This window comes from Lemur catta, chromosome 15 (assembly GCF_020740605.2).
Source record: "Lemur catta isolate mLemCat1 chromosome 15, mLemCat1.pri, whole genome shotgun sequence".
Taxonomy (NCBI): Eukaryota; Metazoa; Chordata; class Mammalia; order Primates; family Lemuridae; genus Lemur; species Lemur catta.
The window spans coordinates 6,245,927-6,271,052 of NC_059142.1; the positions used below are offsets into that span (position 1 = coordinate 6,245,927).

Consider the following 25,126-nt stretch of genomic DNA (forward strand, 5'->3'; position numbering starts at 1 on the left):
TGGTGACACATGGCAGCTACTATTCCAATCATCTGTGGCCCACCTGAGGGGGCAGCTGGCATGGCATGCTCTGAGGGGATGCCGACCTCCTCCCAAGGTGGTCCTGGGTCATCACTGTCAAGGCAGCAGTGCCCAGGGCCACTGCCCTATGGGGCCAACATCCTGATCATCAGACAAACCAAGGAGCAAGGCTTAATGCGACCAAGAGGAGAGCAGCTGCCGAGCACCGTTTGTGCCTGTACCTGTTACAATTTTGTAGCCCAGCTCCTTCAGGGCCTCAGACAGAGCCCTGCAGTTGGCCACCACCTGGTGCTGATAGACTTTAAATTCTGGAGTCATGGTTTGCTTCAAGGCCACAGCAACACCTAGACAGGGAGAGACACTGCGTCAGGAAAGCGGGATAGAAGCAAAGATGAGTCAAAAAAAATCACTCCTTTCCAAACTTCTATGCTTTTCAATGTGACCAAAAGGACATTATTACATTCTCCTCCAAAAAACCCCTACAAGTACTGGGCTTTATTGTAGGCTTCCAGACCTTTATTGAAGAAGCCTCTTCTCTCTGAGGAACTGCTTTTGAGGTAACCTTTCTCATGGAAGTTTAGAGTTCATAACATTACCATCGCAACGCTTTTCCTAAGCAAGATGGATTTGACAGTCCTTTTTAATCTTCATGTGTGAAAATGATTACTTGGCTGCCCTAACAGCTGATGCTTTGATCCCAAGTTAGGCAGATCTCTCGGATCAGAGCCCAGATGGGAGGCGTGGCCCTGTTCTACCCTGTACCTGCGTTCAGTCCTGAGGGCTGCTTAAAGGCAAAATGGATACAGGCAATACACTATGACTCCCCCAGTGTACACAGAATAGTTTAAGACCTCAGTACATTTTGGGGACACTCAAACATACACTAGGAAACATTCTTCCAGAGCTGCTGAGCTCCTTAAGGTCAATGAACTCGTTATCTGAAGGAGAATGGAGGAGGATGCAAAATCCACAGGCCTGAGTCCCGGCACAGAGCCTCCAATCAGTGCTGCGGAAACAACCAGAAAGGGCCCAGAGTGGCTGGGGACCAGGTGGTCCCAGCATCCCAGAGTTGAAACATGGATGCTGAGTGTGTAGGTGTAAGGAGAGAACACGTGAACGAGGACCCCCGATACCTCCCTCCTTCTTGTTTCCTCTTTGGAACTGCTCGTGTATCTCCTGACCCAGAAGTTACACCTTCATTCCGAGCACCTTGGTAGACAGTGGGATGACCCTGAGATCGGCACAAATATCCTAAAAGAGCCTGCGGGGTGCTCATGGAACTCGACCGTGGAGTCACCAGTGTGGCACCATGTTAAGAGGGAGGGTCACCCCCACAGGCTGGCGCCCATCATGGGAGAGGGGCTCGTCCTGTGGGGTCTAGACACTAATCTCCCTCACCCTTGCTGTGCCCTCCTGTAGCTGTCAGGTTCCTTCCCTGCTGTTTCTCAAAGAGGGCTCCACACACTTTACAAACCGGCCTGACCCAGCTTTCCCTCCAGGTGGCCGTACATGTGGAGTGGACACCACTTCCCTCCTGTCCCCACCTGACACCAATCTCAACTGTCTCCCTTTTCTTCTGTTAGCATCTCCTGGACAAAACGGTCCTCTAGTCCAGGGGTCTCCAACCTACGGTGAATTGTATAATTATTTCATTATACATTATATTGTAATAATAATAGAAATAAAGTACACAATAAATGTAATGCGCCTGAATCATCCTGGAACCGTCACCTCCCCACCCACCTCCACCCCTGGTCTGTGGAAACACTGTCTTCCATAAAAACGGTCCCTGGTGCCAAACAGGTTGGAGAGTGCTGCTCTGGTAGACTCCCCAGCATGGAAGTCCTGGAACCTGCTTTTTGGAGATGGGAATTAGGGCCCCGGATGAGCACGGCAGGAGATGACGGTTTACCAGCAATGGCGTGGTTGTGGGGCCCTCCCTGCAGGCCTGGGAACACGGCAGAGTTGATGAGTGACTCCAGGTTGTATAGAATCTCCTTGCCAGTCTTGGGATCCACACTGTGCACTCCTGGACAAAGAAAAGCATCAGAATGGGCCCCTGCAGGCTGTCCCATTTTCTCCCTTTTGGGGCTTAAACCCAGACTGGCGGGACTACGGGAGCGTCAAGTGCCCGCCCAGCCTGTACTCCTGGCGATGCGGAGAACTGGCCTGTGCTGCAACTGGACAGAGGGGCTCTTGCTTCCCGAGGGCGGACCAGCGTCCTTGTTCTTGGGAACAAGAACACAGTGTATGGCTCTGACTGAAATGCTGTCTCAGCACCTCATCTGAACACCTGCCTCCTCTGATGGCATCTCTGCTTAACAACATGACTATAATAACAAGGCCTTAAAAATGAAAGGACAGAAATTTCTCCACTGAGACTAACAAAGAATACGCCTTGGGCATATTTCCTTGAAGTTTCTGAGATGACCTCTTTGAAGGAGACAGTACTCATTTGGCTATATATGGGGAATGAAGTTCCTTTCTGAGAAAAAGTTAATAATCAGTAATAATAACTGCTGTTCAGTAATAATCAGCAACAACTAGTATTTACATACAGCTTCTTGTGAGCCAAAAACTACTCTAAGCACATTAGATAAATTAATTCCTTTAATGCTCAAAATAGCACTCCAAAGGGACAGGTAGTGTATTATCACCCTGCAGGTGAGGAAATGAGGCACAAAGAGGTTACGTGGTGAGCCCAGGACCACACAGTGGGTAGCGGGTGTGCGACAGAGCCAGGATTTGCTCTGACACTCTGGCTCCAGAGTCCATTAGCACTGGGTCAACACCCAGCAGAGAAACACAAACGTCTCCTGGGCAGGTGGGAATGGCCACCTGCCTCACAAACATCAACACAGCTAAAAGAGGTCCCCAGAAGAACACAGAGGCAACAGGGTCTGAGAAGCTGTGTGAGCACATGGCTGCGTCCAGTCCCAGCCAGGGCCTGGACAGGGACCCCCTGCATCAGAGGTGAGAGCACTGCAGCCACCTGAGCAGCCTGCTTCCCTGCTGACGCAAGGGTGATGCATCAGGTCTCACCATGGGCTGACTGAAGATGGCACCACGAATGGGCTTTCCCAGGTATGGGAATCCCAAACAAGGGGAGGCCGGGCGTGGTGGCTCACGCCTGTAATCCTAGCACTCTGGGAGGCCGAGGCGGATGGATCGTCTGAGCTCAGGAGTTTGAGACCAGCCTGAGCAAGGGCAAGACCCCGTCTCTACTAAAAATAGAAAGAAATTAGCTGGACAACTAAAAATATATAGAAAAAATTAGTCGGGCATGGTGGCGCATGCCTGTAGGCCCAGCTACTCGGGAGGCTGAGGCAGAAGGATTGCTTGAGCCCAGGAGTTTGAGGTTGCTGTGAGCTAGGCTGACGCCACGGCACTCTAGCCTGGGCAACAGAGCAAGACTCTGTCTCAAAAAAAAAAAAAAAAAAAAAAAAAAAACAAGGGGACTGCCTAGGGGTGGGCTGTAAGTACTGAAAAGAGAAATTTCTCACAAAAACGTCTAAATTTGTATTAAGGTTTCTGTATCAGTGTCTTGCAGTTTGATTACTTTTATTCTTTCTCTTTGAGAAATAGGGAAGTTCACGCGAACAATACTGCATTGTGAGGCCTCCCAGTAACCCCCAGCCAGCCATGCACACCTTCCTTTCCCTCAGACACCTGCTCTTCAGGAGAGGATAAGTTGTGCAAAAGGCCACTGGCAACCAGCACCATTCCAACACAAAGCAGCTGCTAATCCCCTGGCTGCCTTCCTAGGACCTGAACATACAGGAATGAAGCAAGAGCTGTGGCTCAGGGCTTCCTTCTAGATCCTTTCTGTAAAGCCTGCCACTGCTCCTTCCTAAGCAGCTCTCTAAAGCACTGGCGTCCTAACATTTTCAATGGCTCCCAGGTCAGAGTTGTTCCCAGCTCCCTCAACGGGATCTGAACCTCTGCAGGAGAAATGTAAACCACGGTTCCCGTCGGTACCCAACACTCAGGAGCAAACCTCTCCTGTAGTAGATCATGCCAGCTCGGCAGCCTCTCAAGGTCTTGTGGGTTGTGGTGGTCACCACGTGGCAGTGTTCAAAAGGGGACGGCACCACACCAGCCGCCACCAGCCCACTGATGTGTGCCATATCCGCCATGAGATACGCCCCATTCTCATCTGCAATCTTCCGCAAACGTGCGTAGTCCAGGTTTCGGGAGTAGCAGCTGGTTCCTGAGATAGGAAAGGTGACACAGTCGAGTCAGAGATGTACACAGACCAGCTGAGTTGGCTTCAATGCAAATCTGCCAAGTGGCGTCTGGCTATGCACATGGGAAAGCCTAGAGATTTGTCCCCTTAAAATCTCTGAGAACAGAAATGGAGAATGTCCTAGAAAAACATCTTTGTGCTAAAGGCAGCCTCTCTGGATCTGCCTCTTCAGTATCATGGTGGTTGGGATGGCCCCCACTATCATTACCAGCCCAATCAATCAGGGATCGACATTTCTATGCTTCCGTGAGAACAGTCTCAGATCTTATTCCACATAACACTAACGGTGGCAAACAGACCGGTGCCCTGAAGGAAAAGAATCCACTCTGACCCAAGAAACTCAGCTATCCAAGGCAGAAACTAGCAGTCAGCTATGTCAGGGCAAGAATATCTTTACACGTCATTCTGTAACAGGCAAGGGCACTGCTGATGAACAAGGTCACCTTCCACCCGCCCATCACCTGCGATGATCAGCTTTGGGTGGAAGAGGCGGGCGTTCTCCTCCAGCTGGTCATAGTTGATGTAGCCAGTGTCTGGGTTCACCTGCGGGATGTCAGGGAGTCACTCAGGCTACTTCCTCTAGCAAACTGTGCCTCCTGCCCTCCCACTTGAGCTCACTCCACCCGCCAGGACAAGAGGAAAGATGTCCCTGATGAGGACTTGAGGGTGAGAAAGGCTACTGGTGTACTCAGCTTACACAAGTGGTATAGATGACCAAGTATTGCTCAAGACCCACAAGACCCTGAGGAGTCCCAGGGGGAAGAGTGAACCCTGTCTCTGGGGCAATGCCCTTTCATGAGAAGGAACCAAAAATCCCCTGCAGAATGAAATAGATGCAATAAACAGACACCACACAACGCAGACTAAAACACGGTACCTTCAGGAATGAGACAAAAATGTCTGCTAATACCACTTCTATTCCAAGTATAATGAGGCAAGAAAAAGAAATAAAAGGCTAAGGATAAAGAAAGAAGAAATTTTAAAAGCTGACATTACTCATAGACAACATGATTGTATAGCTAGAAAAGCTACAAGACTCTAGAGGCAAACTTTAGAACTAGGTGAATTCAGCAAGGTCATTGGATACAGCATTGAAAAACAAAAATCAATTATATATGTGTATATAAGCAAAAAGAAAATAGAAAATGAAATTTTAATAATATCATTATATCAAAAACCATAAAATATCCAATGAAAGATGTACAAGACCTCTACCAAAACATTATTAAGAGAAATTTTTTTTTTTTTGAGACAGTCTTACTCTATTGCCCGGACTAGAGTGCCGTGGCATCAGCCCAGTTCACAGCAACCTTAAGCAATCCTACTGTCTCAACTTCCTGAGTAGCTGGGACTACAGGCATGCGTCACCATGCCCAGCTAATTTTTTTCTATATATTTTCAGTTGTCCAGCTAATTTCCTTCTATTTTTTTAGTACAGACAGGGGTCTCACTCTTGCTTGGGCTGGTCTTGAACTCCTGAGCTCAAATGATCCACCTGCCTCGGCCTCCCAGAGTGCTAGGATTACAGGCGTGAGCCACCATGCCTGGCCTATTAAGAGAAATTTTAAAAAACTTGAAAAGTTATGGTAATTAAGGCAGCAAGCATTTGTGAAAGGGCAAACAATCTAACTGATGGAACACAGAGAGCCTATAAACAGAACCCTCATGATATAGGTTATCACATGGATGATAATGGTGACACCGCAGTGCTATGGGGAGAGGATGGCCTTTCCAATAAATGGCACCAAGTCACTGGATATCCATATGGACAAAAATGTGATCCAGACGCCTTACTCCACACACAGAGATCAACTCCAGACCCAGCGATCCCACTTCTGGGCACACAGCCTAGGAACGCAAAAGTCTGTTGAAGAGACAGCTGCACTACGATGTTCACTGCAGCAATATTCATGGCAGCCAAGGTACGGAAACAGCCTGAGTGTCCATCAATGGATAAATGGATAAAGAAAATGTGGTATATAGACACAGTGGAATACTATTCAGCCTGAAAAAAGAACAAATTCTGCCACTTGCAACAACATGGGTAAACCTGGAGGGCATTATGTTAAGTAAAATATGTCACGCACAGAAAGACAAGTACTGCATGATCTCACTTATAACTAGAATCTAAAACAATCAAACTCACAGAAGATGAAAATAGAATGGTGGCCAGGGGTGGGAGGTAGGAATGGGGAGATACTGAGCAAAGGGCAAAGTTACAGTTAGGAGGAATAAATGATAAGTATTTAAGGAAAGGATATATTAACTAGCTTGATTTAATCATTCCACACAGTATACATACGTCGTAACATTACTGTGCATGCCACAATTATATATAATTTATCAAAAAATAAAATTAGCCTGGGCGTGGTGGCTCACACCTGTAATCCTAGTACTTTGGGAGGCTGAGGTGGGAGGATCGCTTGAGGTCAGGAGTTCCAGACGATTTTGAGCAAGAGTGAGATCCCGTCTCTACTAAAAATAGAAAAATTAGCCTGGTGTGGTGGCATCCACCTGTAGTCCCAGCTACTCGGGAGGCTGAGGCAGGATTACTTGAGCCTAGGAGTTTGAGGTTACAGTGAGCTATGATGACACCAGTGCACTCTAGCCTGTGCAATGGAGGGAGACCCCATCTCAAACAAAAAAATAAATTAATTTAAAAAAGAAAGACATCAATTCCAGATGGACAGCAGATCTAAATATTAAATGTAAAATAATTTTTTTTTAGCAACACATTTCCTAGAAAGTTCAGTTTATTAAAGCTCTGAAACAGGTCAAGCGGAAGTAAACATGACCAAAGCAGAGCATCGCAGGGAAAACTTTGGGGTCTGGGATGTGGGAGGCCTCTGGGAAGCAGGTAGGGAGAGAAACTTCCTGTCCCAAAACCACTACCCCCAATCCTCCTCCCTCATCCACTTGGTTCCACCAGCAACTACCAGCACACCTGCAGTGAAAGGTTTCCGGTCTGGTAGTCTTTCCAAATAAAAAAGGCACTTACAGTCCAACACAATTACAGAAGCATGCGTGCAAGGTTACAGGAACCGAGGCCTCAGCTAGAGAGTCAGGTTGAAAGTTCTGTTTTGTGTGTTTTGCCTCAAGGGTGTGAACTTGGCAAAGAAACTGCTATCCCGATAAAATATCAACAACTGACTCCCAGTAAAAAAAATGCATGTAATTCTAAACATTTTTTTTAAAAGCCGTAATTGCAAAAAAAAAAATTTGTGTTGCTCTCTTCCACATTTTGCTTTTTAAACTTGTTGGGGTTTTAAAAGTTTTTCTTGTTTTTTTAAATCTTGAAAATGAGACAATGAACAATTCCTGGAAGAATTCACAGGCATTTATAACAAACTGCGGGGAAGGGGTCAGAGCAGTGCAGAGGCCTCCAGAGAGGAAAGGAGTCCCCCTCAGTGACTTAGGACCAGGGAAGGGGAGAAATTCTCTAGTCACAGAGGACAAGCTGGGAGCAGGGACGCAGGGAGGACTGGATACAAAACAGAAGAGCGGTGTCACTGCTGCTCCACAGAGAAAAATGAATGTCTGGCTCTGTGTGGGTGTGGTAGGGGCTGAAGGCAGAGATGGATGGGTGGCCCTGGGAGGCCCCCTGACCAACCCCACAGCCTGGTTAATATGAAACTAATCAGGAATGGCTCATCCAGCCAATCCGGTCTGTCTCCTCCTCCTGCCCACAGAAGGCGGTGCCCACTGCACCCCTGCAGTGGGTGAGCTGTGCCTCCTGCTGTATAAACTGCCCAGGGTCCCAGGCCCCACCCCCCACTGCGCCCACAGGGCTGCAGCCTGCACAGTGCACATCAAAGATGGGGGTGGCCAGAGGGAAATGGGCACAGGACTGAGCTTCCAAATGCCTGGAACAGGCTCCTCAGGAATAGAGGACACTGGCCTGAAAAGCATGAGTAAGGCTGCCCAAGGCCTCACCTAAGGCTCTAGACAGCTAGTCAGAAAACACTCTTTGCCACAAGTCTGTGATGAAAAAAGTGTAGAAACTGGCTTTTATGTTCTAAGTCCAAATACAAAGTATCTTGTTACTACTGTCCCAAGTTTCAAAATCCATCTTTGGCCAAGTGCGGTGGCTCACGCCTATAATCCTAGCACTCTGGGAGGGTGAGGTGGGAGGATTGCTTGAGCTCAGGAGTTCGAGACCAGCCTGAGCAAGAGTAAGACCCCGTCTCTACTAAAAAAAAAATATAGAAAGAAATCAGCTGGACAACTAAAAATATATAGAAAAAATTTGTTGGGCATGGTGGCGCATGCCTGTAGTCCCAGCTACTCGGGAGGCGAGACAGGAGGATTGCTTGAGCCCAGGAGTTTGAGGTTGCTGTTAGCTAGACTGACGCCACAGCACTCTAGCCCGGACAACAGAGTGAGACTCTGTCTCAAAAAAAAAAAAAAAAAATCCATCTTCAAGGCCAGCCTTGGCCAATGAGGAGAGCTGTGACTAGAAACACCTAGGCCGTCCATGAGAAGAAATGAAAGTCCACTTGCACAAAAGAGCACATGGGAAATCACTATAATTGAGACAAAGGCTGAGTAAACACAGAATCAACAACACACAACAAAGACCACGGAATGCCAAAAAGGATGCTGGTTTGATTTCCTTAAGAGAATAAAATGTGTCTGATGTTTAGCCAAACATAAAAATGCACGACTACCTTTTTATCAAGGTAACAAATACAAAGCTAACCAGGAATGGCACATAGGACAACAAAGAACATGAAAAGGTGGTTTCTGGACATTCAGAAGAATCACCAACACTGGACAATAAAAGAATAAGCAAGTTACCTCTTTCCCGCCCATCATCCTTCACCTATATAGATAAATCACCATGCCTCACATGAGCCTACACATCTTCTGTGCATTTTTTGACCAAATCGTTTATATACATAGGGTCTCCCACAAAACAAATATTTGCTTGGGGCCCTGCACACCCTACTGGCATCCCTGGGCACTGGTTCTGATGGTGCTGGTTCCGCTCCTGGGCACACTGCTATACTGGCTTCAGCTGGCTGAGGACAAGTCTGGGCAGTGGGGTGGTGATCGGGTGTAGGGGTTGAGCCATACAGATGCTTCTTGATCTATGATGGGACTACATCCCAAAAAACCCATCGCAAGCTGAAAATATCATTAAGTCGAAAACATTGTAAGTTGAAAATGCATTTAATACACCTAACCTACTGAGCATCACAGGTTAGCCTGGCCTGTCTTAAACATGTTTGAAATACTTACATTAGCCTGCAGTTGGGCAAATCTATCTAACACAAAAGTCCATTTTATGATAAAGTGTTGAATATCTCATGTAACTTATTGAATACTGTACTGGAAGTGAAAAAAACAATGGTTGCATGGGGACTCAAGGTACGGTTTCTACTGAATGTGTATCGCTTTTGCATCATCATAAAGTGGAAAAATAGTAAGTCCAACCACTGTAAGTTGAGGACTGTTGGCACCCATTATAGCCACCATCTACAGGCAGGAGCTGGCTCTAACTCGGCTGTGGAGGTCTGTGGCTATTCATGGTGGCGCTGCAAGTATCGGTGCTGGGGCCAGGGATGTTGATGTTACCTGTAGCTCCTGCGTCCTTGCAGCTGCTGGCTCACAAGGGTTCCCAGCAGTGATGTCACAAGGTGAGGGTAGAGCTGCTGAATTGGTAGCTGCTGCTGGGGGTCCAGCTGTGGCTGACCTGCTGCTGGGAGTTGTTATTCCCCAGTGGTTGCTGCCCCCATGGATCTGGGGTGGCCACCACCCTTGCTGCATCTGAGCCCTTCCCAGTAGTTGCCTCCTCTCCCTGCAGCCTCAGCTCAGACACTTATCTCCAGCCCAGATGTCCCCAGCAGGTCCTGAAAGCCCGAGGAGTCCCCAGAGCAGGGAAATGAAAAATGGTACAAAGCAGGGACTTCCTGTAGTGCCACATGAACAAAACCACTATACTTATCCTTACAGGTGCGGCCAAACATTGGAGGTTTTCTGAGGAAATGACGGCTATATAGAGAGACATTCTCTTACCTTATAGGGCATTGATTCAAAGAAGATGGATGTGGCAGAGATTTTCTTCTTGTCTGTCATGAACCCATGGGTCAGGTGGCCCCCATCAGGCAGGTCCAGGCCCATGATGCGCCCATGGGGTTCCACCAGGGCAGTGTACACTGCAAAATTTGCAGGGGAGCCTGAAACAGGTAGACCAAAAGAGATACGATGATTTCTACCTGAGGCACCAAGCAGCACCCGAGAACTTGGCCACTAGGTGTCCACCCAGGAATGGAGAGAACAGGCCTGGCCATCCTCGTGCCTTCTCTGAGCCCCAGGAGGTGCCCTTGCACCAGTCCATTCAAGAGTAGGTGTAGGGGGAGTTCAGAGACAATTGGGCACTGCCCAGGAGGGCGCAGAGCTGGGAGCCCCAGAGAAATGGAGAAGGACGCATGTGCCCAGGAGGGCATGGCTTATCTTGACCTTTATTTATAGGCAGTCCTTGTTAAAACTCTTCTTGGTGCACATCAGCCTAGGGAGACAGGCATAAAGGGGTCTGGACTTGGCAATCACCTGAGTAGGGCTGGACATTGACTCCCCAGCACCGTGGGTCCAGATTATAGGCCTGCAGCGCTCGCTTCTGACAGAGTGTCTCCAGCTCGTCGATAAACTCAGTCCCACCGTAGTATCTGTGGAAGGAGAGCAGGAGACTTAAATTCACTCTGGCCCCTGAAACTCTGTGCTTCATAGAGGCCAAAGAAGCTCAGGGATGAGACAGTGGAACACAAGTGGAGGGAAATAATGAAAAGAACTTGTTAGAGTGTGGAGGCTGAACTCAACATGATCAGTTTTTCCATCAACACCTCTGGAATTGAGTCAGGAGACCAAACCAGCTGTGGGACTTTGAGCAACTATCTCATCTATGAAAAGAGGGGGTTTCCAGCCTTGAAACGGAATGAAATCCTGTGACGTGCTACAATAGGGATGAACCCTGAAACCATTATGCTAGGTGAAATAAACCAGTTACAAAAACACAAAGCCTGCATAATTCCACTTAAATGAGGGATGTAGAGTAATCAAATTCATAGAGACAAAAAGTAGAGGTTGTTGTCAGGGCCGGGGAAGGATTGGAGAGTTGTTTTTTGATTTTTTTGCATTCCTAATAAAATTTTGTTTTCATTTAATTACATATCAAAATTTATCATATATTTATGTTTTTGATTATCTGCATACTAATAATAACTCAAGCTAGTAATTTTTAACTCTTAAATCTTATGGTCACAAAAAGCTTTAAAAATTAAAATATAAATATATATTTTTTTATTGTGGTAAAAAAACATAAAATTTACCACCTTAACCATTTTTTGGTGCACAGTCCAATAGTGTTAAGTACAGATGCTCCTCAATTTATGATGGGGTTGTGTTCCAATAAGCCCATCATAAATTGAAAATGTCATAACTTGGGCTAGGCAAGGTACCTTATGTCTATAATCCCAGCAATTTGGAGGCCAAGATGGGAGGATAGCTTGAGGCCAGGAGTTCAGGAGCAGCCTGGGCAACATAGTGAGATACCCGTCTCTATGAACAATTTAAAAATTAGCGGGGTGTGGTGGCACACACTTGTCTGAGACGGGAGGATCACCTGAGCCTAGGAGTTCAAGGCTGCAGTGAACTAAGATCGAGCCATTGCATCCAGCCTGGGCAGAGCAAGGCCATGTCTCTAAAAATTAAAAAAAAAAAATCTTAAATCAAAAATGCAGTTAATACACCTAGCCTAACAAACATCATAATTTAGCCTGGCCTACCTTAAACATTCTCAGAATGATAAACATTAGCCTCTAGTGAGGTAAATCCATCTAACACAAAGCCTATTTTATAATAAAGTGTTGAATATCTCAAGTAATTAATCCTGTACTGAAAAACAGAATGATTGTATGAGTACTTGAAATATGGTTTATGCTGAATGCATGTCATTTTTGCACCATCGTACAGTTGAAAAACTATAAATCGGATCATCATAAGTTGGAGACCACTTCAATGCACACATTGTTACATAACAGATCTCCAGTACTTTTCATCTTTCACAACTGAAACTCTATACCCATTAAACAACTCCCATTTCTCCCTTCCCCCAGCTATTTCTAAGAGTCTGACTACTTTAAATATCTTATATAAGTGGAATCATGTAGCATTTGGCTTTTTGTGACACGCTTATTTCACTTAGCATAATGTCCTTAAGGTTCATTCACAGTTGTAGCATGTGACAGGATTTTTTTTAAGGCTGAGTAATATTCTGTTATATGTATATACCACATTTTGTTTATCTATTATCTGTCAATGGATATTGGGGTTGCTTCTATCTCTTGGCTATTGTGAATAACGCTGCAACAAACATGGGTGTGCAAATCTCTTTTCAAGACTCCATTTTCAATTCTTTTGGATATACGCCCAGAAGTGGAATTGCTGTGTCATATGGTAATTCTATTTTTAACTTTTGAGGAACCATGATATTATTTTCCATAGTGGCTGCAACATTTTACATTCCTACCAACAGTGCACAAGAGTTCCAATTTTTCCACATCCTTGCAAACACATTTTATCTTTTTCCTTTGTGATAACACTCTTAACAAGTATGAGGTATTATCTCATTGTGATATTTCTTTTTCACTGTGGTTTTAATTTGCATTTCCCTGATGATTACTGATGTTGAATATTTTTCATATACCTATTGGCTAAGTGAATGTCTTCTTTTGAGAAGTGTCTATTCCTCTACCCATTCTTTAATCTAGTTGTTTTCTTGCTATAGTTTTTTGAGTTCCTTGTATACTTTGGACATTAACCCCGTATCAGATGTGTGATTTGCAAATATTTTCTGTCATTCTGTAGGTTGTTTCTTCACTTTTGTTTCCTTTGCTGTACAGAAGCTTTTTAGCTTGATGTAATCTCATTTGTTTGTTTGTTTTTGGGGTCATATCCAAAAAATCACTGCCCAGAATTTTCTATTTTATTAGGTCATTAAATATGAAATGTCTGATTTTAAATCAAAAGTTTAGTTTATTATATCTCAAACAAGAAGCAGTACAATTAATCAAAGTATGTCCTAAACTATCGACACAGTTTTGCCATCTTAATGGTAGCTTGTTTATGCCAGCAGCAAAGAAGCCTGGAGAGTGAGTAGCAATGAAATCAAGAAAGGCACTTTCCACAACTTGTTGAGAATTGAATATTTTTCCTTGCAAGAAGTGATCCAAAGCCTGGAAGCATTAGTAGTCAGTTGGTGCAAGGTCTGGTGAATACGGTGGATGATGGAGACTTTCCAAGTCTAGCTTCTGTTTGAGCAGCATTGTTTTTTGTGACATGTGGTCTTGCAAGATGATTGGCCTGACTCTATTGACCAATCTGCTACTTAATCTCAAGCATCCTTATCATTTCGTTCAATTGGTTGCAGTAGTCATCCACTGTAATGGACTGACCAGGTTTCATGAAGCTGTAGTGGATAATACCAGCGCTGGACCACCAAACACACACCGTTAGCTTTTTTTGATGAATATTTGGTTTTGGACTGTGTTTCAGCACTTCGTCTTTATCCAACCATTGTGCCAAACACTTGGGATTCTCAAAAATAATCCATTTTTCATCACACGTAACAATAATATGTAGAAATGGTTCGTCTTTATGTCATGACAGCAAAGAAAAACAAACTTCGAGATAATTTCTCTACTGATGCTTGTTTAATTCACATGAAACCCATCTATCCAGCTTCTTTACTTTGCCAATTTGTTTCAAATGGTCCAATATTGTTGGAATAGTAATGTCAAACCTTGCTGCTAATTCATGCATAAGTTGAGATGGATTTGCTTCCACTACAGCTTTCAGTTCACCATTATCCACCTCAGGTCACCCACGTGGCTCATTTTGAAGATTAAAATCACCAGAAGGGAATTTCTCAAACCATCAATGCACTGTGCGTTCATTAGCCACATCCTTCCCAAAGACTTTATTGATATTTCCAGCTGTCTATGTTACATTGGTTCCACGACGGAATTCACATTAAAAAATAACACGAATTTTTGAATTCTCCATGGTTTTACAAAAACTGCTCTAAAAAATCCAAACGATAATCACAAGCCAAAACATGCATTTGAAAGAACGAGGACGTACCTTCATAATTAAAATAAAACAAGAAGTGTCAAAGTAAAATACCAGAGATATCAACTGTCAAACTTAGTACTTAAGGAAATCGGACAGTCCACACTTAATAACCTTAATAATAGTGGCCATCCTAATGGGTGTGAGGTGATATCTCATTGTGGTTTTGATTTGCAGTTCTCTAATGATTAGTGATGTTAAGCATCTTTTCATATGCTTATTGGCAGGGAGTTAAGTGTGTACAGTTTCATTTCTGCAAGATGAAAAGTTCTGGAAATGGATGATTGCACATCAATGTGAACATATGTAATGCCACTGAGTTGTACACTGAAAAATGGTTATAATAGCAAATTTTATGTTATGTATATTTTTATTTTATTAATACCACAGTAAGAGAGAGTTTGTATTGAATTGTACATTTTATATGAGTTAATTATACAGTACATGACTTATATCTCAAAATTATTATTATTATTATTATATATATATTTTTTTTTGAGACAGAGTCTCACTCTGTTGCCCAGGCTAGACTGCCATGGTGTCAGCCTAGCTCACAGCAACCTCAAACTCCTGGGCTCAAACGATCCTCCTGCCTCAGCCTCCCGAGTAGCTGGGACTACAGGCATGTGCCACCATGCCCGGCTAAGTTTTTCTATATATATTTTTAGATGTCCATATAATTTCTTTCTATTTTTAGTAGAGATGGGGTCTTGTTCTTGCTCAGGCTAGTCTCGAACTCCTGAGCTCAAACAATCCACCCGCCTCGGCCACCCAGAGTGCTAGGATTACAGGCGTGAGCCACCATTCCCGGCCTCAAAACTATTATTAAAAAATAAAAAAAATAACACCAGGCATGGCAGCACATGCCTGTAGTCCCAGCTACTCTGGGAGGCTCAGGCAGGAGGACTGCTTAAACCCAGGCATTGGAGGTTGCAGTGAGCTATGATGACACCATTGTACTTTAGCCCAGGCAACAGAGCAAGACCCTGTCTCAAAAATAATAATAATAATTTAGAAGTTATAAAAATTAAAGAACAGGCCAGGTGCAGTGGCTCACACTCTGGAAGGCTGAGGTGGGAGGATCCCTTGAGGTCAGGAGTTCAAGACCAGCCTGAGCAAGAGCAAGACCCTGTCTCTACTAAAAATAGAAAACTTAGCTGGGTGTGGTAGCCTGTGCCTGTAGTCCCAGCTACTGGGGAGGCTGAGGCAGGAGGATCACTTGAACCCAGGAGTTTGAGGTTGCAGTGAGCTATGATGATGCCACTGCACTCTAGCCGGAGTAACAGAGCAAGACTATCTCAAAAGAAACAAAAAAACCAAAAACACAGACCTTTGTTTCTAGGTTCATATCAGGCAAAGTCATTAATCTTAAATCAATATTGTTTGCAAATATTAACTTTGGCCATTAATAATGTTCCAAAAGATAAATTCACATTATTAATATGATAATGAAAATCAGTAATAACTTTTAAGAGTCCTATAACTTGAATAAATGACTTAATCACCTATATCTCTATTTAAGTTTTTAGTGCCAGTCTTATTTGGTTCAGCTAAATAATTAAAAAAATCACAGAATGAGTCTTAAAATCAAAAAGGGGTTTCACTAAATTACCTCAAAGGTCCCTTGCAGCCTTAAATTTCCAACTCTGTGACCAAAGAGGGTGTGGTCTCCACCAGGTTGAAGGAGAGCCCATGCCTAGGAATGACAGAATTATGGGCTGCCAGGGCTGCAAGGGGTCTTAGCAATGAACCATCTTCCAGGGCAGCAAACACTGGTGCTTCATGGTCACAGTGAGGCTCTAGTGCCCTGCTTGCCTCAAACTGACCCAGATGTTTGGACACTGGAAAGACCTTGTGTGTGCAGCCAGACACTGCCCGGCCAGACCCAGCCGTGTAACCTGGAGCTGACTCTTTCGCCTACCTAAGTCCTTATCTTTGAAAGGGAGGTGATAATGATGACTGCACAGTAAAGCTGTAGAAGAAATAAAAACAGCGGATGCATGTGATCATATTCAGCCCAGTGCCTAGAACCCAGCACTTTATCACTTTAAGATGCTCTCCATTATACAATCACTATTACTTTATTAATTGCTGAGAAATAAAAAAGGATTTTCAATCAAATTATAACTCTCCACCAATCGGATTTATCTCAGTTTCAGAAATGTTAAAATGTGAAAAAAATGCGTGCTTAGCATTGATAATATTCAGTAAGTGCACAGGGAAAGTGTCCCAGCTGCTGTACCTCTGACTGTGGATGGAAACTCAGTTCTGGACAAGATTCAGAAGCCTGATTTTGGTCTGGAGTCCAACCCACGTTCTTCAAATCAACTTCCCCTACAAGCGATGAATACCCCTCATCCATGTCTATTCTCATCTGGACAGAACTCACAGAGAAGAAATGCTACTAGTGATTAATGGGTACCCTGCAGACATAAATACACTGACATTTTGAACACCTCATGGGGGCCAGAAATCACCTACCTCACCGCTTTGCAGACATAGGAAAACTTATATTCACTGGGTGAGGAAAAAAGCCCAGAAGCCATCAGAGTACCTTCAATAAGATCAACTAGAGATGTTGGAATCTTTGAGACAGCCTGGGCGTGTGGTTGTTTTCCAACATCCAAAGCCAATTCTCAGACACCAGCTGGGTGTCCAGCAATTGAATTCAATTCTGACACTAATTACCGAGTTAGCGCAAGCTCCACAGGTTACAGGTTCAGTCCCACCAGACTGCCTCCATTGACCCCCTCAGGTTACCTGCACTTGTGTCCAACTTGGCTAGAAATTCAGCAGTTCCCACAACTCTCACTCAGGTTCAATAATTCATTATAACAACCCACAGAACTCAGGAAAATACTCTCCTTATGATCACCAGTTTATCATAAAGGATACAACTCAGGAACACCCAGATGGACCAGATGCCCACGGCAAAGTACTAGTGGGGAATGCAGAGCCCAGGGTGCTCACCTTCACAGCATACCAATGTGTTCGTCACACAGTGACCTCTCCAGAGCTCTCTAAATCTCATTCAAGTCCCCCCTCCTCCCCAGTCAGGGTGAGTGGCTGAAAGTTCTAACCCTCTAATCATGTGTTTGGTTATTCTGGTGACCAGACTCTATGCTGAAGCTATCCAGGGGCCACACCCTGAGTCACCTGGTTCGTATAATCTCAGGTGTGGTTGAAATGGACTTGTGATGAATAAAAAAAGACATACCAATTACTCTGTAGATTCCAAGGGTTTTAGGGCTCTGTGCCAAGAACCAGGGACAAAGACCAAATAGTTATTTCTTATTATACCACAGTGTCAGAATATGTGGATTCCAGTCCCAGCTCTGGTACCTGTGTGCAACCCTGAGAAGTCTGAACTTGGGCGAGTCTCAGCTTCCCCAACTTTAAAATATGGGAACCTGGCTGTTTTCTGAAATTTTGAGATTGTTTAGATTCTACACTGATTCAGTACTCCACAACACTGAGTCAGGAGCAGGCCTTTGAAGACATTTACATACCTCTGGCCCGGGTACCCCTCAGAATATTTGTTATTTAAGCAAGAGCCCAGGGCCTCCAAAACTGCTCGGCTGGTGAAATTCTCTGAGGCGATCAGCTCCAATCCGACCCTCTGCCGGTTACTTTCCTTCTTAATGATGTTGTAAACCTTATGAGAAGAAAACAGACACTAGACATTTGGACATTTTAGTTTAAAATTTTGCTCTGATCAAAGCCATAACCTCCTAAAGAGAAAAGACACTATCACAGAATCATAGTGTACCCTCAAAAGCAGACCATAACTCAAATAACCAAATTAACAAGAGTCTTATAACGCTTAAAGAATAGAACAAATCCTCTTCAAAGGTTTTAGCATCTAGGAAAAAACTAATAGAAGTCAATGAATTAAGGAAAACAAAATGATTTAAGAGAAAATTATCTTTATCCCACATAATTTTTATTTTACACCATCCTGTTATTTTTATCCCTATATTTCACATTTATCCCTCCATGAACCTTATCCCTTGCTCCTCCTTCCTTAAAAAAAATATACTTTGGCAAAAAGTAGAGAGAGAGTAGATTAGTGATTGCTCAGGGTTGGGGAGTTTGGGGTGACTGCTAGTGGGGTCCAGGTTTCTTTTGGGGGGGATAAAAATGTTCTAAAATTGATTATGAACATACTGAAAACCACTGAATTGTATGGTAAGTAGACGATAATTCAATACAGCTGTTATAAAAATAAACAAATAAATAAAGGTGCTTCCAGGTGTCTAGATAGACATACAGTCCCTATGAACTATAAGGAAAAGGTCAAATCTCAGTGACCTTTCCCCTTCTCCACTTCCTCTAGAGCACACAGCACAGCGCTCTGCACTTTGCAGAAACTCAGAAATTCTTTAAATTTACCCTCAAAGGACTTTTACCCACTGCCTCTAAATCCAGTATGCTTATACTAATTGCAAGGTTGTCCCTAATAAAGTTAATTTATGATTAGAACAAGAGGTTTAAACAAAGGCCACCAATATAAAATATTTGTGAAGACTCCACAAACCTCACCTCAATGTCGCTGTCCTTGAGGGGCTGCGCCAACATCTTATCATGTGAGGACCACAGGTCAGCATCCTTGTGGGCCCCGTTGACTGGAGTTGCCATTGCACTGGTTCAAAGGTGCCTAAAAAATGGGAAAACCATGTGTAGCTTCCAATATTAAATTTGGTCAATGCTCATCACAACCTGTTAGTTCTCCTGAATTGCTAAACTACCAACACATTTTTTTAACTTTTCCCTCAGAATTGCTTGGTAAACACGAGCATAATCTATTTCTGTTCCACTATGTGGAACCTCTGGTTCCTTTCTGAACTTCAGTGTCAGCTCATCTTCATCAGTAATGAGAACTGACCCTGTTCTCTCCAACCCTGCCTACCCCCAGGCCCTTCCCTCTGAGGGCCTCTTTCAACTAAACTTTTCATGGGTACAGCTCATCCTCCCAACTAAACTAAGTTCCTTGAAGGCAAGGACTGTTGCTTTTTTTAAATCACCCACAGTACCCAAGCACAGCCATACATGAAGAAGTAATATCTGCCCAATGACTGAACAGATGAATTGCTGACTTGAAACAATTCCTCCAGCAGAAAACTGGTAGGTTCTCATAAAATGGTAAGAATTCTCTATTTAGTAACTTTTCAAAAGATTTTTCTGGACTGATACACAAGGTAACAATGAACAGGATAAAGGCAGTTGGGATAATCTTTCCAGGATGACCACTAGTAGTATTTTATAAATAGCAACTTAACACTACTGCACTTGATTAGTCTTAAAAAAGAAAAAAAGCCACTTAAGTATAGCAATATAGCACCTATTCCTTCAGTCTACATACATTTCTTCAGGCTCCAGAAAAGTGCAAATGAGAGTTTTGCTGTATGAAAGGCCTCTGCTAGGCACTGAATTTAAGTTATCTCATTTTAATCCACTTTTTTTTTTGAGACAGAGTCTCACTCTGTCACCCCAGCTGTAGTGCAGTGGCATCTCATAGCTCATTCCATCCTCCAACTCCTGGGCTCAAGTGATCCTCCTTCCTCAGCCTCCCGAGTAGCTGGGACTACAGGCTAGCTGGGACTACAGGAGAGCATCTCTTTAAAAAAAAGTAGGAAATGCTCTGGGGAGGAGGGGGTAAGACAGGCAACAAACAAAAACGTGCACGAAATGTACAAGGACAAACGGAGGTAAAAAATGGGGGTTGGGGGCCAGCAGGGCAGGGAGGGGCTCCTTTTAGGTAGCAGGGACAAGAGGCCTATTTGAGGAGAGGGTGTGTACAGTGAAAAAGGGCCAATCATGAGGAAAGAGCCCATTTCCCAAGAGTGCACAGACAGTATAATTTGCCAAATTATAGCACATAACTATTAAAACAAACAGCCTAGTAGTCCTAAATCACAGCAATCCTTCTTTATCACTGGCAGAGCTAGTATAAAGAAACTATCAATAATCTTTAACCAGGAAATTCCTAATGGAGCTTTCAAAGCAGCCATTATTGGAACATAAGCCAGGGACACTTCTGCGGCCACAGGAGCAGCACCTTGCTCAGACCCGGGCAGCAAGGCTGGCCACAGTGAGTCCTTCAGCAGTCTCGAGAGTGAGAGCAGAGTGTAAAAGCCAACATCCACCCACTTGGCAGGGGCACGTGGGAAAGCCATAAAAACATGCCATGGCCAAAACAGGCCCTCTGGTCCTACAACACCACAGAGAAAAACTTCTCTTAAACATTACTCAAAGTTAAAAGGATTCAAAGGTGGCCAGCAACACAGACGGGATATTTCTTAACCACCAAATAACAAAAGTCCATTTGGAAAACTTCTCTAAGGAGGGGACATCTACAATTATTCTGTGAAAGGCATTCAGTTCAGCTCTAAGTCTCTACCTTCCTCCAGGACTGATTTCACTTCAGCATAACAGCTTGTAGCCCTCTTGCCCTCACTGCAAACCCTTTTCTGATCCTAGATACCGATTCTGAGCCACAGTTACTTCCTAACCCTTGGTGAGAGCTGCCAGTGTGGCTGTCCTTGTCCTCTCGGTCCAGCAGCACCATCCCTGCTCTCATTACCCACCCACGCAGGGTCTTCTACCTTGCATCCTGTTACTATTTAGGATCAAGTAAGCCCCCAATCTGAATACATACTTAGCATCTTTTCTTGAGGTTGGCTGGAAAACACGCACAGTAACTTGAACTTCTCTTTTTTTTTTTATTTTAGATTGTGATAAAATACATATAACCTAAAATTTACCATTTTAACCATTTTAAAATAAACAATTCAGTGGCATTAAGTACATTCTCATTGTGTAACCATCACATCCTCTATCTCCAGAACTTTTTCAACACCTCAAATTGAAATTCTGTACCCAGTAAACAAATTCCCCATTCCTCCCACTGCCCAGCCCCTGGCAACCACTATTCTTTCTGTACGGATTTCACTATTCAAGTACTTGAGTGATTCCACACTCATGTAAGTGGAATCATACAATATTTGTCCTTTTGTGTCTGGCTTATTTCACTTAGCATAATGTTTTCAAAGGTCTTCCATGTGACAGAATTTCATTCCTTTTCAAGGCTGAATGATATTCTATTGTATGTATATGTCACATTTTGTTTATATATTCATTTATTGATGAACATTTGGATTGTTTTCATCTTTTGGCTACTGTGAATAATGCTGTTATGAACATTGGCATATAAATATCTGTTGCAGTCCTGGCTTTTAATTGCTTTGGGGTATACACCCAGAAGTGGAATTGCTGGGTTATATGGTAATTCCATGTTTAATTAAAAATAAGTATTTTTGCCTTGGCCTTATTATTATTATTATTTTTTGAGACAGAGTCTTGCTCTGTTGCCCGGGCTAGAGTGCCGTGGCATCAGCCTAGCTCACAGCAACCTCAAGCTCCTTGGCTCAAGCGATCCTCCTGCCTCAGCCTCCCGACTAGCTGGGACTACAGGTATGTGCTACCATGCCTGGCTAATTTTTTTCTACATATATATTTTTAGTCGTCCATATAATTTCTTTCTATTTTTAGTAGAGATGGGGTCTCGCCCTTGCTCAGGCTGGTCTCGAACTCCTGAGCTCAAGCGATCCTCCCGCCTCCGCCTCCCAGAGTGCTAGGATTACAGGCGTGAGCCACCGTGCCCGGCCGCCTTGGCCTTACTAGAGGTGGAAAAAAGAAAAAGAACAAAGAGAAGTTTTTTTTTTTTTTTTTTTTTTGAGACAGAGTCTCACTTTGTTGCCCGGGCTAGAGTGAGTGCCGTGGCGTCAGCCTAGCTCACAGCAACCTCAAACTCCTGGGCTTAAGCGATCCTACTGCCTCAGCCTCCCGAGTAGCTGGGACTACAGGCATGCGCCACCATGCCCAGCTAATTTTTTCTATATATATTTTTAGTTGTCCAGATAATTTTTATTTCTATTTTTAGTAGAGACGGGGGTCTCGCTCAGGCTGGTCTCGAACTTATGACCTCAAGCGATCCTCCCGCCTCGGCCTCCCAGAGTGCTAGGATTACAGGCGTGAGCCACCGCGCCCGGCCCAAAGAGAAGTTTTTGATATCTACGAGCTCTACTCCATTGCTATTAGCCTACAATGAATTCATCCATTCAACAAACATTTACTGAGCAACTCCTATGTCCCAGGCAGAGAGCTAGGCACTAAGAATAAAGGAGTTAATAAGACAGAGGCCCTGCTCTTAAACGAGTAAACAAAAAATATACAGGATAATTTCAGGCAGTGATAATTGCTAGGAGGACAATAAGTGGGTGGGAGCTACATTAGAAGGGGCCATGGAAAGCCCCTGAGCTGAAATCTGAACAGTGGATAGAAGCCAAGCATATGAGATCTGGGGTAGGAGCAATCTGGGCAGAGCAAACACCAACTGCAAAGCCCCAGATAAGAAGCAGCATGACTTCCTTCAGATTTCAGTCAGAAATCAGGCTCATGTCCCTGAAGTCTGGGGAACAAAGCAAAGTCACAGGAGATGAGATTCAAAGGCCCAAGAATAAGAGCAAAAGCACAGAACAGGTTTTTACCTTGACATTATACATTTTATGAGTTTCAAACTGTTTTCTAGAAACCTCTACCTTATCCTATTTCTCAACCCATCTGTGAAATTTGAAACTAACAACTAGAAAAGCCTAATTGGAGATCAGCGTTCCTCATGTAAAAGAGCAGCATATCTGACAAGCTAGAGTCCTACAATTCTCCCACTGCCACACCGGAGAAGTGCATGCTGAAGCTCACTACCGCAAGGCTGGTGGTGACAGCACAGGCTCTGGGTTCAAATCCCGCTCTGCCACTTACTAATGTACCACCCCAATTACTGACAGCTCTATGTCTCAGTCTCCTAACATATAACACAGGGGTAATGAGAGTTCTGGAGCTAGATGTGAGAGTTAAAACGAGACATCAGGCAGAAAGCACTCAGAATAGTGCCAAAGTATTAAAAAAAATTAGCAATTATTGTTATCAGAGAAACCTGGGAATTGCTTGACTCCAGGAGTTCGAGACCAGCCTGGCCAATATAGAGAGATCCTGTCTCTAAAAAAAAAAATATTAATAATAATAAAAAAAATTAGCCAGGCATGGTGGCGGACATCTGTAGTCCCAGCTACTTGGGAGGCTGAAGTGGGAGGATCGTCTGAGGCCAGGAGTTCAAGGCTGCAGTGAGCTATGATCAGACCACTGCACTCCAGCCTGGGCGACAGGGAGAGAACTTTACTGAGGAGGAAACTGAGGCTAAGAGAGCTAATTCGTCTAAGGTCATATAATAATTAAGAGCCAGAATCTGAACTCTGGTTTACCTTTAGTTGCAAGGCCTCTTCCCAGGACACTGCACTAAATAAAAACACAATAACCCACCTCCGTTGCATGTTCCCTCAAGTAAGAAATTTAAAATATGATTCGGTAAGAACCTAAACTGGTGTTTCCAGTCCAGCAACCGGCCGAGTGAAAGCACAGCATCTGTGCTGGCCTCAGCTGACCAGGGGTCACTTAACTTCTAGAACCTTGAAGCACAGGCACAGGGCCAAGAACTTTACGATGCAACGTTTGTCCCTAGGACAGGGGGTGACAGACTGCGAGCAACCGGAAGAGCCCATCCCCCACAGGAACACGCGCCAAAAGTAGAGCCCCCACACGTGTAGCGGGTAGGAGCGCGGGCTTGGAGAAGCAGGGCTCTGCCACTTAAGTCGGCTCCTCTCTCCCAGCCTCGCCTTCCCCTCTGTCAAACAGGGGAAACGCTAGCACTGGGCTTGCGGCTGTGCCGGAGCGAGCCGAGTGGCTGTACTTGAAACGAAAATGCTCAACGAGAAGGGTGCTCCGTGGAGAGCGGTTAGTTATATCCAGTCAGCCTTCGCATCCGGGCCAAGGCCACCACTCCTACGACACCGGCTGTGCCTGGCAACGGGCCGCAGCCCAACCCTCAGCCCAGCCGCAACCCGGCGCCTCTCCCGTCACTCCGGCTCCACAGAGCGCGGGGAAAGCGAGCGAAGGCGGGAGACGCACAGGCCTCGGGACCGAAGCCGGCCACCTACCGGAAAGGGCCCCGTGAACGCAGCTAGCGACGCCTCAGTCCCATCAGACTCCCGGACACTGGGAACAACCGACACGCGCCAGCCGCGTGACCCACCGCGGCAACCCAGAACCCCAAACTTGGCGCGCGCCAGCTCGCGCCCACTCTCTGCACTCCCCGCTCACCGCCCCCGGCCTGGCCCCGCCCCCGAAGGCGCCCAATCACAGCGTGCAATCAGGCGGGCCCCGCCCCCAAACGCACCGGCGCTGCTGGCTGCGCGGGGCGGGGGGCGGGGCTGGCTCCTCCCGCGCCGGGGAGAGTTCGCCTGGTGCAGCTGCTCACCTGGGGACACGGACAGCCAGGACTGACCGGCTTTGGCTGCGGGCCAGGTTGGTGGGGAGGCAGCGGGGATTTCCGGGACCACGCTGAGGGACTGCCCCATTTGACTCGGGTAAGCCGCTTGGGCAGTGGGATTATGGGTGAATGTTGTTGCTTAAGTTTAACTTTAACGTGGTCCTACTTCCAGTTAGCGGTAGGACAAAAGAGGGTTCAAACCGCAGCAGGTATGTAATAGTAGACCAGTCACTTCACTTTTTGACTTTCACGTTTCTCATCACTGAATTGGAGACAATTATATCTGCCTGGCACGGCTGTTAGGAGGATTAATAATAGACATTTAAAACACTGAGCATTGTGTTTGG

General features: G+C 44.9%; 1 protein-coding gene across 2 annotated transcripts in view; it reads right to left on the reverse strand.

Moving 5' to 3' along the window:
- SHMT1 (serine hydroxymethyltransferase 1) overlaps window positions 1–24,592 on the reverse strand; it is a 28,056-nt gene extending 3,464 nt beyond the window's left edge. Inside the window, exons 1-9 of one of the 2 annotated variants that reach the window (XM_045526913.1) lie at window positions 24,448–24,592; window positions 18,938–19,052; window positions 17,905–18,050; window positions 10,820–10,935; window positions 10,286–10,446; window positions 4,729–4,810; window positions 4,019–4,231; window positions 1,934–2,050; window positions 243–365 (exon numbers count right to left, since the gene is read on the reverse strand). In XM_045526913.1, the coding sequence (XP_045382869.1) occupies window positions 243–365; window positions 1,934–2,050; window positions 4,019–4,231; window positions 4,729–4,810; window positions 10,286–10,446; window positions 10,820–10,935; window positions 17,905–18,050; window positions 18,938–19,033 (1,054 nt within the window). In that variant the 5' untranslated portion in view covers window positions 19,034–19,052; window positions 24,448–24,592. Of the gene's footprint in view, window positions 1–242; window positions 366–1,933; window positions 2,051–4,018; window positions 4,232–4,728; window positions 4,811–10,285; window positions 10,447–10,819; window positions 10,936–17,904; window positions 18,051–18,937; window positions 19,053–23,715; window positions 23,783–24,447 lie in introns of those variants that run through there. The other variant, XM_045526914.1, reaches the window with a different exon arrangement.
- Window positions 24,593–25,126: the final 534 nt, after the last annotated feature.